A 13,487-nucleotide genomic window follows, 5' to 3' on the forward strand; every position below is an offset into this window, starting at 1 on the left:
GTGAGGAGCAAAGATTTATGGGAGTAGTGTCCTATAGGGTAGTAGAGGCGGGACTAAACCCACACGTTGGCTGCCATGGAGTCCATCAGGAAAGGAAAATTACGGTAAGTATTTTTATTTCACAATATAAAAAAAAAATTGGGCTAACTTTACGGTCTTCTTTTTTTTTATTCAAAAAAGTGATTTTTTTCAAAAAAAAAAGTGCGCTTAGAAGACCGGTGCGCATATACGGTGCAAAAAAAAGTATTGCAATGACCGCCATTTTATTCTCTAGGGTGTTAGAAGAAAAAACATATATAATGTTTGGGGGTTCTAAGTAATTTTCTAGCAAAAAAAACATGTAAACATCTAAAATCCAAAACGAGGCTGGTCCTTAAGTGGTTAACTTGCTGTAAGAACAAGCTAAATACACAGTTTAAAAGCATATATTTGTGAGCTGTTTTACCTACTAAATGATTTCTGTTCGGTCAGTACTGAGTTGTACAAGGACCTGCTAATCTGTACAGCCTGATATTTCTCTGCTACAGTTTTTTCTTTTTAATTCCCTGAACTGTCCCTGCATACAATTTGTCTGTGTCCAGGACCAGTCAGTCTCTAGCTGCATGTAATGCGCTTGAATGATGCATGTGAACAGTGGCCACAATGACCGTTGTTTTCTACAGGATACAAATCTGGCCACGGTTGTTTCCACACTATGTGGATAGTTTGGTGGGGCCCCCCAAATCACCCACAGATTCTTGCCACCCATGTGAATGGGCTCAATACAAACCTTTGTTCTTGAGGTCGCCTGTGTGTTCAAATGTCTTCTGGTCTTTTTTTCCTCTTCTCCCTGTAGTGGTCTTCAATACTTTGTATAATGTCAGGTCCACTTTCTGCAGTAATAGGTGAGCTCAGACTGACATAGTGATGTAGCCACAGAGTGTATGAACATTATTATAAATATTTATTAAAAGGGGGAAAACAATTACATATTCTTTAAGCAGTAATGCTAGGCCATCTTCGTGCCCCTTGTTGCTGATACAAAGACAAATATTTTTTTTTTTTTATATTTCAGTGCATTGATTTATTATTTTTTTCCCCATGTTTATCTGATCTGGAGTTCAGTTTTAAACTACAAATCTAACAGCGATAGTAGGTAACTATCGGTGCATGTTGTTGGCTCACATTTGTCACAGAATCTTGAACTCTAGCTCCACAAGAACTTTTTTCAACCAAGACAGCAGCTTTCACAAAACTGATATTTGTATAGCCATTTTGCCACCACTGTGCTGTTCTGCTAATAGGTCATTCAGCCCTGTCCACATATTGCGGAATGGGCATGCTCTTAATCAAGAATAGGCCAACGTAGCTCGAGGCAGCATGTAATTCTGCAGAAAGGTATGTTGACAACTTGTATAAATGGAAAGCAAATCTTTTCAAGGTTTACTTTTCTTTATTTTTACAGCTTATTGAAACTTTCATCATCTAAAACTTTTAAGTTTCAGAAATAGTTTTTATAATGTTTGTGCTTTGATGAGCAGCTAATTTTTTCATTGGTGTGCTGCGTTTTGTGCTTTGCTTCTCTCCACTGCATGTTCCAGGATAAATAAAAACGTGTCCCCCTTGTATTTACATATCTGTTTAGTAATCCTTCTAAAGAAATCTTTGTGAACCCTTAGCAATTTTCTGGATGTCTACAAAAATAGCTTCTAAAATGTGGGCTGATGGGTTTTTCCAGAGACCAATAATATCCAATACAATCTAAAAATCAACATAACCTTTTACATTTCTATATCCTAGATCTACCAATGATTTAACCAATCAAAGCCACTCATGGATACAGTATTACTAAATTACATTTAAAACTGTTGCAAGGAGAATGGCAGATCAACATGTTCCAAGGACCTCAGAACAGATTTGGGAAGCTTTATAAGACTGGAAGGTTAACCACTTCATGCAAAATCACGCACCTGTACGTCATTATGTTGAAGTGGTTGTAACGGGGTGATGCCTGCAGCCACAGGCATCACCCTGGTACCGTTTTTTTTTTTTTTTTTTTTTTTTTTTAAGCTGGCGGTTTGCTTTCAGGTGATCACAAGCGATGCGGCTAATAAGCCCCTTGGCCGTCATCACAAGCCGGGGGAAAGGGAAGCTCCACCTGGGTCTCCCATCCCACCAGGAGACCCGAGCAACCATCCGGCAGGTCCACCGGCTGGCCGGAGTCCCGAACAAAGTCGGCTTCGATCGTGTCTCCGATGTAGTAACTCGCGAAGCAGGGTCTCTTCCGGCTTACTTGGCAGCCAATGGCGCCACATTTAAAAAATCAAACGCATTCAAAAACAACGATTTTGGCGAATATTTTGGAGGGGTGTTTCCTGAAAAAACACATACGCAAGTCGTGCCCGCAAATGTAAACAGTACTCAAATCACATGTGAGGCATCGCCGTGAATGTTAGAGCGAGAACAATAATTCTAGAAAGACTCCTAACTCTAAACTGGTAACTGTTAAAATTTTAATGGTCGCATATGGAGATTTTTAAGTAGTGTCGTTTGTCACCATTCCACGAGTGCATGCAATTTTAAAGCATGTTTGGTATCTATTTACTCGGCATAACATCTGTCACAAGATGCAAAAAAAGGCTAACTTTACTATAAATTTTTTTTCAGCGAAAAAACTACGTTTGAAAGACCGCTGCGCAAATACCGTTTGACATAAAATATTGCAATGACCGCCATGTTATTCTCTAGAGTCTTTGCTAAAAAAAAGTTTGGGGCTTCTAAGTAATATTTTTTTTTTTTTTTTTTAGCAAAAAAATACTGATTTTAACTAGTAAACAAGTGTCACAACTAGGCTTGGTCCTGAAGTGGTTAACAAAGATTTTAGTGTTTGGGGATTTATCAATCTGCCGATCTACTTCTGCTGTTTGACTTCTGTACAACCAGTCAGTGTCAGTAGTTTTCCACTCTATCAGCGCCGCTGGCTATAGCTGGAGGCGCTCATCCGTGTATTCTGATGGTGGGGAGGTCTCCCCACTGTCAGAATACATTAGCTCAGTAGGGAGGATTCTGTCAGCCACACATTCGAGGTGTGAACATATACAGCAATGGATAAATTAAGGGTAGGTATATCTGGAGGCAGCTCATTCCTCTGTACAGCAAGCCTGTCAGTATTTTTCCTCTCGATCAGCACCGCTGGCTATAGCTGGCTGCACTCATTGGTGTATTCTGAAGTTGGGGCAGTCTCCCCACTGTCAGAATACAATCACTCAGCGGGGGGGGTAGGGGGGATTCTGCCATCCACACATTTGAGGTGGAAGTGTTTTTTTTGTTTTTTTTTTCAAACTAATAGTTGAACTAAAAAAAGACTAGTCTATGGGCTGCTTTAGTTTACTAAAAGCAAAATTGCACTTGATTACTTATGATTGATGTCATGTGTCCCTTGTGCCCGTCTCCTCCACCACTACCATTTCTGTAATGGTGTGGCTGTTAATGGAGCTAGCTGAGCTGTGACAGGCACTCCTTAGTGCACACATACCAGCTAGCCTGTAAAAAAAAGACACTGTAACAAATTACATTTAACAGGCTTAGTTTTAGGTTTAGCACACATTTGCAAATTTGTGGAAGCTGCACTGCCTTGTCAAGGCCCCTCTGAAAAGTGTGGTCCTAACCTTTCTATTTGAGAGTCTTCATATTGGAACATGTACAGCATTGAATAAATTAAGAGTAGGTATACCTGGAGGCAGCCCATTCCTCCTTGATGGTGCAGGGACGCATTAGAAGCCCAGCAAGAGCTGAAGTCATCCAATGTGCCCCCGCCACGCCAATTCCCAAGAGCAAGCTATAAAAAAAAATCACAGCTGCCCCAATTTATAACTAGCCTTTTAAAGCAAGGTACACATGGATGGTGTTTTCCCAGCACACTTACCAGCTAGCCTGCAAAAAACAAAACAATATTACACTGTCTTAGCTGCCCTGCTATACCCACTCTTTCCATCCAGCTCCTCCATTAGTAGGATTCTTACTACAGCTGCTATCAGTGAATGATCTGTGTGTTCAGCTAGTTTTCCAAAGTTAATGTAAGTTTGATCATAAAAGTCCCTCAACTAAAGTCAAAGGGGATCTGTGTTGATTTATCCTGGAAAACCGCTTTTTCTGTGCTTTTGGCTTGTTTGCAAAAGTAAGGCGTTTTTAGTGCAATAATGCTGTGAGTTACAAAATGTAAATATATTTTACCCAAAGTGATTTAATCAGTCATAATTCTAACAAAGTAGATTTGTCCAAGATTGTTAAAACATAAATGGTCTTTACTTCACTGCTGTTCATATGTTTCTAGGTATGTTTAATTAGTGACCCTTTCGTTCTACTGTCCTCCGATAGTCTATGAAACAGATTTTTCTGCATTTTGGTTAGAATGGGATACAGCCTTATGTGAGATTTGTTTTGCTGTATGTGACCCTGTTGTCTTATTTGCCCTCACTTCTACCAGGACACAAAGTATTTACACATTTCCCAGTAAGAACAAAAGCACTGCAATCAAAATCTCACACAGGTCCTAAACCTTTCCCACTCTGCTAAAAGCCTAATATTGCGGTTTATTCCTTAGTAGCATTTCCCTCTACCTCATGCCCCAAGCAGATCCAAAAAGTTATTGGTAATGTCCCAAGCTTGCATATGGACAGAATACCGGACAGAGGTTTCAGCTCTCCCCTTCTATCTAAAACTAAGATTTTTGCCTGGTTTTGCTCTTTAGTCCACCTTTTGTAGATCACTTCCATTACCTTTTCACATATCAAATCTCCTGCCACATTTAGGTTAGGGTAAGAAATACTTACTTAAAGTGGTGGTAAATTCCACATTTAGATTTTTGCCTACATGTAAGCTTACAATAAGGCTTACTTGTAGGTAAAATTAATATCCCCTAATCATGCACTGTTTAGGAGATATTCTAGTGAGCAGCAATGGGCGACGTCACCAGCACTCTGAAGGCATGGCATACCCATGCCGTTCCTTCAGACCTCTGTGTCATGGCTGTGACATGCACACAGGCGTGATGTCATCACGGCTTGACCATTCAAGGGGCTACAGCCCGCGAACCCAGAAGGTAGACCGGGTGAAGATGGAAGCCTCTGCAGGTGACGGGTGCGCTGCTGGAGGGCTTCATTTCTAGGCAAGTCTTTCATAATATGCTAGCACATTATGACATTGCCCTGCAGGATGAAACTTTTTTTTTTTTCTTCACCCTCGACCATTTACTACCTTTTTAATAATGTACTCAAAAATGCACTACTGCAAAATGCAGTAACCCAATACTAATATGGTTGGCTGAACTTGCACTGCACAAACATCGCATGCAATCAGCACCGCAGTGCGAGTGTGAATCGCATGCGATGTCTGTGTTTGCACATGTGTTAATCTAGGCTTAAGGCGGAGGTAAAGTCAGAGCAACAAATGCCATGACGAACTGTCCACTCTAGTCTTGTAGCATACGTCTGATAGCCTTATTTTCATTATTTGATTTTAAATCATTCAGCTGTTGAATCTACACAAATAACTGCCCATTTTAACTTACCATTTTATAATAATCTCTTGCAGAAAAGAAACTGAATAGCAAAATCTCATCTTCCTGTATGCAGAAAGAGGTCAGCAAGCTGTCAACTCAGAAGAGTTTAGTGTCTTCAGAGCTTGCTGCAAAATAGTCAAATTGGTGTTAACCTCTGTTTACTTATTTTAGCTAAGTAACTTCCAGTAATACTATAAGTGAGGAATTTTGACTATAGACCATAATGGTCATCTTGGAGTATTTGCACCTTTATCCTTGCCTAGGGCAACATACACAAGTTGTTGGTACGAAGGCTGGGACTCTTAATTTTGTTTTTTTTGTTTTGTTTTTGTTTTTTTGTTTTTTTGTTTTTTTTTTACTTGAACCTTTTTAAAGTAGTTGCTGTCTGCTTAGAGTCTCTTTATTTTCTTGAGAGCTCTTAAAAAAAAAAAAAAAAGAAGTTAAGGGCTCATTTACACATGCTTTGGCTTCAACACATATTAAAGCTCCTCCTGCTTCAACATGCTTTTATGATGTGTTTTTGATGCTTCGGTGGTGCTTCCGTGATGCTCTGTTGAAGCTTTGTTGAAGCTTTGCAGATGCCCTGTGTGTGGATATCATACCTGCAATTTCTCCAAAATAAAGCAAAGCTGAATTAAAGCCTCTCAAAAGCCGCAGGTGCTTCAATCGAGTTTTGTCATAACTTTCTATGGAGACATTGAAGCCCCACTAAAGTGCCATGGGGTATCATTTTTGAAGTGAAGCCAAAGAAAAGCAAGGTGTAAACAGGACTGTAATCTAACCATTTTGTTTAGTGACAGGGGCTTTGACTGGCATTCAGAGAGCTTTAACAAAGCATGTCCGAAGCCTTATTTTGAAGCAAGTAGAAACTAGCCCTAAGGGCTAATTTACACTTGCTTCAGCTTCAACACATTAACGGCTAGTTTACACAAGCTTCAAAACAAGACTTTGGAAAGGCTTTGTTAAACCCTTCTGGACGCTAGTCAAAGCTTCTGTCACTAAGTAAAATGATTAGCTTAAAGTCCTGTTTACACCTTGCTTTTGCTTTGCTTCAAAAGTGATACCCCCTGTATGTTTAGTGCTGATTCAAAGCGTCTTCAAGACCTCCATAGAAGTCTATGGCAAAGCTGGCCTGAAGCACCAAGGAAAAGCAAGTGACAGGAGCTTTGACTGGTGTTCAGAGAGCTTTGATAAAGCGTGTCTGAAGCCATGTTTTATAGCAAGTGTAAACTAGCCCTAACTCTACTTTTGTGTGTACGATGCGTTTGTGGTACAATTCCCGATTATTGAAGGTCAAGTTCACTTTAAGTTTTTTTTTTTTTTTTTTTTTTTTTTTTTTTTTTTTTTTTTTTATACACTGTGCAGTTTTTAAAAAGCTGCTGAATGTAGCTGGCATACTTGTAGGCCAGGTCGCCCTCATAACCCTTGCCTGTATAGCCTGTTTTACTCAGAAGGCGTAGCCTTTAAATTTAGAATTACAAACCATTTAATGAAATTTTTTAGGATTTTATTATGCTATTTTTCAAACTCTTGGAGCCTCCGTTGGGACTTAAAGTTCTATTGTGCAATGTGCATTAAATGATTTTATTGGATTTCATTTAAATTTAATGTTCTACAGCTTAAACAGTACATAATTTTGACATCCTAAAGCGTTTGTGATGCAGTGAGACAAATGCATAAAAGCACTTAAAATTAACTGGTCAAAATGCACTTTTTTTTTTTTTTTTTTTTAGTTAGCTTATTTAAAGTACTACTAAACCTTCCTGTATGACAGTCTTGGCAGTTGCCAATTTCAGTTATGCGATGCACAAGCCTCAAACTTTCTTTACCGTCCCTGAGCCAAATTCACCTTTGTGTCTCGCACACTCCCCCTTCCAGACACTGTAGCTTACGGTGGGAGGGTTTTAGCTAAAGAAACAGTGCTGTCAATCCAGAAAGCAGTGTAGCATGGTTCCAATCCATCACAGGAAGCTGATTTAGGTGGACCTAACTGCCAGGTTTAACATGTTTATGGCCCTTTGCTGGGGGTACTAAGGGAAAACTTAGGGGTTGCATTCTATGCATTAAGGTGAAAAACCTTTTGTGCTGCAGCACCCCCCCCCCCCCCCCCTTTTCTTACCTGAGCATGATTGTTCCAGCGACGGGGCCGAGCACAGCAGCTCTAACCGCTGTTTCGGTAAAAAAGAGAGAGGAGCGCCACTAAGTAAAATCATTTATTCACCAATATAAAAACAAAGTATCAACTTACATTTAGGAGCGGTATATAGAACAGACAGATGTGATTCCCGATAGAAGAGGGGGAAGGGAACAGTCGGTGATTCCCCGGGGATGCCTCCAAACACGACGCAGTCTGGCGGGGAGGCCAGGACGGTACACAGCCTGTCTCTGCGGGAGGACGGAGCGGCAGCCCAGGAAGCCGCTGGCAATGTTGTCAAAGAGGAGGAAAAACACAACACGTTTCTGAGCATGCGCAGGGTCTGTACTGCACATGCGCGCTCCTTTATCAAGTGTAACCGCTGTCTCGGGTCCTCATTGGATGGATTGATAGCAGCAGGAGCCATTTGCTCCCGCTGCTGTCAATCAAATCCAGGGAGATGGGGTGGGCACGGAGTTGGCTGTCTGTGTCAATGGACGCGGCAGCAGGACTCTGGAGCGCGCCCGCAGGAGTGTACCCTTGGAAAGCGGCTCTCCGTGGGGGCACTCGAGAAGAGGAGGAGCCAGGAGCGCAGCGGGGTGGAACGCAGGAAAAAAGGATCGGGGCCACTCTATGCAAAACACTTGCACAGAGGATGTAAGTATTGAGGGGGACATGGGATGGAGGAGATGAGACTGGAGGAAGAGGAGGACTTAGGATGACAGGATGGACCTCCTAGATGTGGAGCCAGCAGTGCTGAGTGTTCCTCCCTCCTCCCTCCCCTCCCCTCCCTCCCTCCCTCCCTCCTCCCCTCCTCCCTCCTCTCCCTTGTACTTGTTGCTAAAACAAAGTGGTATCAGTGCATTCTTTAACTGTATTTCCACTTTGGCAGCCAAGTTGGGATAACGTTTAACTTTATATGTGTTGCATATCTCCAGTCTGTTAAAAATACTTGCTGCATCTTTGATTTGCTTTCATGGAAACACACTTAAGGCCCCTTTCACACGGGCGGACTGATCGGGTCCGCCTGTCACCTTTTTTCAGGCAGACCCGATCGGACCCTCCATTATCCTTCTATGGAGCAGCGGATGTAAGTGAACGTGTTCATTTACACTCAGACATCCAATCCGATTTGATAAAAACAGCCGGCTGGAGGATCCGTTCCCCAACCGTTGATCGTATAAGATGGCAGTCGGGTGTAAATGGACAGGGGTCTTTTTACATCCGACCACCCATAGAGAGTGGGCTGTGTCCGCTCTGCATAAGCGGAGCGGACATGGATCAGCCATCCGCCTAGTAAGCAGGGATCAGCAGATTCCCCACTGGGCAGACGGACTTCCTCCATGTGAAAGGGGCCTAAAGCAGTTCGAAAGCACAACGCACTTAAAGCGCCTTTTTAATTTGCACTAACATTGAAACGTTTTGAGGTTAAATAAAAAAGCATCCTGTGAGCCACCACTAACCAGATGCTAAAATAAGTAAATAACAAAAAAAGCTGCTATTGTTAAACACGTCGCATAAATTGTGCAAGGATAAATCGATCAACTATATATGCTGTGCTACCAGTAAACAATTAGTGTAATGCGCGCTCTGTCCATTTAGATACCAAATTGCATACATTACTATTAAATATAAAGTGTATCTTAAATAGCACATGAACAGTGTAATAATATAAATAAATCATAAATAACTTAAAACAAATGACTGTGTCTTAACCTGTGAATAGTGAGACAATTTTTTAAAAACGCATATAGAATGCACAACTTAATCCAAAGTGCTCCTATGCATGGTTATGTTCAAAATTCGTATGTTAGTAATATGTGAATTGATCATAAATCAAAAGTGCTCATGTGCATAAGTGATGTACAGTGGAACCTTGGATTACGAGCATAATCCGTTCCAGGACTATGCTCGTAATCCAATGTACTCGCATTTCAAAGCGAGTTTTTCCCATTAAAGTCAATGGAAACGAAAATAATTTGTTCCGCATTGACTTCAATGGGATTCAATACCGCATGCGGCCAGAGGCGTGGGGCGCCGGAGAGCCTCGGAAACAGCCGAAAAGGCCCGAGGAACACTTCGGCTGACCTCGGAAAGACTCAGTTCACAAGCCTTTCCGAGGTTTGCCAAGGTCAGCCGAACTGTCCTCGGGCCTTTCCGTGCATTTCCGAACGGCGCCTTTTGGCTCTGCGCTGGCGCCCCCCACCTCAGGCCAAAAGCGGTGCTGCACACCACTTTTGGCCTGAATCGTGCTCGTTTTGGGAGACAACACTCTCAAACAGTGTTAGGATTTTTAGAAATACAGTGCTCCGTTTTGCGAAATGCACGTTAACCGCGTTACTTGCAAACCGAGGTTCCACTATCACTGGCAATCCTGCCAAAAAGGTCCATATAACTCAAAACTAAGTGGATCGTTCGTAAATCAAAGTGCTCATGTGCATAAATGTGGTATCCAAATGCGTCATTGATGACCATGGTGTGAAAAATCCATATATCTCAAGCAAGTCAGAAGGTGATTCAAAACATGCTATGGTGTCATCACTCAAGTGCTCCCCTTAGGTAGTGAATACTCACCTTAGAGCGTGCAACTTTGCAGTTAAGCTCAGTCTGTGCACGCATGTGAACCACCACTGGGCTCTTTAATGGTACCGGAATCCCGGACTCCTCAGTTTGACCCTCCGCAGTATATGCAAATAAGAGAACTTGATTGTTTAATAAACGTTTAAAAGCTTTATTATACTAAGTAAATCCCCTTCTGGGGTACTCGCACAGAACAGGTGCACCACTCTATGATAAGCGTGAACGGGTATATACCGGACTAGTATCGGGATGGTATGAGCCTCCTCCTCAGCAAACAAACTGCCTATCGTGCCGTCCTGTCCCCTCGGGACTTAAGTGCAAAGTTGCACTCTCTAAGGCAAGGGTCTTCAAACTGCGGCCCTCCAGGTGTTCATTAACTACAATTCCCATCACGCCTAGTCATGTTTGTGAATGTCAGAGTTTTACAATGCCTCATGGGATGTGTAGTTCTGCAACAGCTGGAGGGCCGTAGTTTGAGGATCCCTGCTCTAAGGTGAGCATTCACTACCTAAGGGGAGCACCTGAGTGATGACACCATAGCATGTTTTGAATCGCCTTCCGTATTGCTCGAGATATATGGACTTTTCACACCGCGGTCATCAGTGATGCATTTGGATACCACATTTATGCACATGAGCACTTTGATTTACGATCGTTCCACTTAGTTTTGAGTTATATGGACCTTTTTGGCAGGATTGCCAGTGATAGTTCTATATCACTTATGCACATGAGCACTTTTGATTTATGATCATTTCACATATTCCTAACATATGAATTATGCATAGGAGCACTTTGGATTAAGTTGTGTATTCTATATGTATTTTTAAAATTGTCCCCCTATTCACAGGTTATTTAAGACAGTCATTTGTTTTAAGTTAACTATTTATTCATATTACACTGTTCATGTGTCATTTAAGATACAATTTATATTTAATAGTAATGTATGCAATTTGGTATCTATATGGATAGAGTGCACATTACACTAATTGTTTACGTGTATATTTGATCTAAACATTTTGAGGTGTTGCCTTCTTCTTGGCCCACACAGTACTGATGCACAACGTTTCAGCAAAATGTTAAATAGGGACAATATCTGAGGGAGAAAAAAGCTTCATCTTACCAACTTGGCCTGTTTAAATACCGTGCGTGTGTGTGTGGCAGAGATTTGCCCACTAAACTATTTACTAAAACTTTGTGCGTTAGTACTGCTTGAACAGAGTAGAATGGAACAGCCCTAAAACTTGTCCTGAAAATTGAAAGGTTAGGCCTCTTTTTCACTTGGGATCTGAACAGGCGGGTGACTGGTCTGTATCAATGCAGAGCAGACACAGCTTGTTCTGTGTGGTCACACATTAACGGACTGCCTGTCTGTTTACAGCGGAATGCCATCTGATGTGATCCGCTAGCCAGAAGAAACGGATCCCTCTGTTTTTAGCAGATCGGATGTAAGCAGGTATAAATGGACACATGTTCGTTTTACACCTTCCGCTCTATAAAGGAGTTTGGAGGGTCCGATTGAGTCTGCCCGAAAAACGGACAGGCAGACCCGATCGAACTGCTAGTGTGAAAGGGGCCTGATGTGCAAAAAAAAAAAAGGTCAGCCTGTATTCAGTTTTCACATAGGAAAATTAAAAATGGTTGCATACCCTTTTAAATGTTTTAAAAACCTTACTGAGATTTCCTTCTGTGTAATGTAATAAGGGGGCTGGGAATTTACTTTTACTGTAATTAAAGATAGAAGCTTAGGCCCGGCCATATACGGTTTGATGCAAGCTGAATGTGGAAAGTGGATGTAAACCTGAAATTTTTATTTATTTATTTTTTTTTATGAAGACTTCTACCTGGCACATTAGAGGATCTCAATTCATCTGTGCCCAGTCTTGCCACAAAGTGTTAATCCAGCTCTGAGCAATCCTCTTGTGTTTTCTTTTTTAGTAAGTTAAAAAATGACACACAGATAAGTTTGTTGCCACCTTTTGCAAGGTAGGGAGGTGTGTGTGTGTGTGTGTGTGTGTGTATATATATTTTGTGCCATTAGTTTATACTGGGTGAGTGGTGGGTTTACATTCACTTTAATCGATCAACTTGAGTACAACCAGCCTGCCGGATTTGCTTGCGATTATCGCAAGCGGCTGCTATAGCTGCTAACCATAATCACTGTCTAATCCCGGTGGGAATGGGGAGTTATTTTAAAGTCCAGATAATCATGGCTATAAGATGGGGACAGAGCTGAGTATCAGATAATATTACATGCTGGCTGGCAAGATTTTTGTTTGTATTAACAAAAGTGGAATTACTGTAGCTGGTATGAATGGCTGCACATTGCATGGGGCCATATAAATAAGCACTTTTATTAAATCCCAGATTAGGGTGGCCATCTGTGTGTGGGAATCCCTCTAAAATGTAAAACGCTCACAGGCTAAACTCCTACAAGGATCCTTTTCTGTCTGACATTAGTAGCCATTCGGCTACCTCCCCAAATCATCAGTGTGATGTCACAGGTTAATTTTGATGTCTGTGAGACGAATATACAGTAGTGGGACTTGTCAACATTACCTCAGATAATGAACAGGCTATGCACAAATGGGAAATGGTTATAGATTTCATGTGTATTATCAGATTTTTATATAAGGATTCTTAGTGTAGAAGTATAGATTTGTGAAGTTATATTCTACATTGAAAATATTTTAATATGTTGGATCTATAGTTGGAAGCATAAAGTTCTATTTCTGTTCTGTTTCTGATGAGGGCTGTTTTAAGAGCAAAAAATGTAAAATGACTTTGCTTAATATAATATTAAAAAATATATAATACATGCCAGGAAGAAGGTGAGATAGTTTTGAAGATGGCACATGTGAGGGTGTAATTTTTTACTATCACAGCACACTGTTTTGCCTGGACTCAGTTAGATTTTCTGAATTTAGGTGCTTTTTTTCTTTGAAGGACAACGTCCTTCCTTTTTTTTTTTTTTTTTTTTTAACCTGAAAGCTATTAACCAGTTTTCAGTGAAATATAACCAGCATAAAGGATAACGACATTATTCTATCATTATACCCTTCTTGCTGTGGCCCACAGTACACTGCACGGCTGCTAGCAACTGCAACCTCCCCATGCCCTCATGTGACTGATAGGTGGTCTCTCCATAGTAGTCCATTTTTTTTGGTTACAGAACTGAAGGACCAGTTTAGAGCAGGGTCTGTGCAGCTATCTGTGGGGCACAGTGTGGATCTTAAC

General features: G+C 41.3%; 1 protein-coding gene across 3 annotated transcripts in view; it reads left to right on the forward strand.

The window, feature by feature from the left end:
* Positions 1 to 13,487, forward strand: part of MFSD1 (major facilitator superfamily domain containing 1) — a 71,665-nt gene that overhangs the window by 43,188 nt on the left and 14,990 nt on the right. The window contains exon 16 of one of the 3 annotated variants that reach the window (XM_073626104.1): positions 5,572 to 5,618. The exons of 1 other annotated variant lie outside the window; for it this stretch is intronic. In XM_073626104.1, the coding sequence (XP_073482205.1) occupies positions 5,572 to 5,587 (16 nt within the window). In that variant the 3' untranslated portion in view covers positions 5,588 to 5,618. Of the gene's footprint in view, positions 1 to 5,571; positions 7,633 to 13,487 lie in introns of those variants that run through there. One more of the 3 variants, XM_073626103.1, reaches the window with a different exon arrangement.

Source organism: Aquarana catesbeiana, linkage group LG04, assembly GCF_042186555.1.
Source record: "Aquarana catesbeiana isolate 2022-GZ linkage group LG04, ASM4218655v1, whole genome shotgun sequence".
Taxonomy (NCBI): domain Eukaryota; kingdom Metazoa; phylum Chordata; class Amphibia; order Anura; family Ranidae; genus Aquarana; species Aquarana catesbeiana.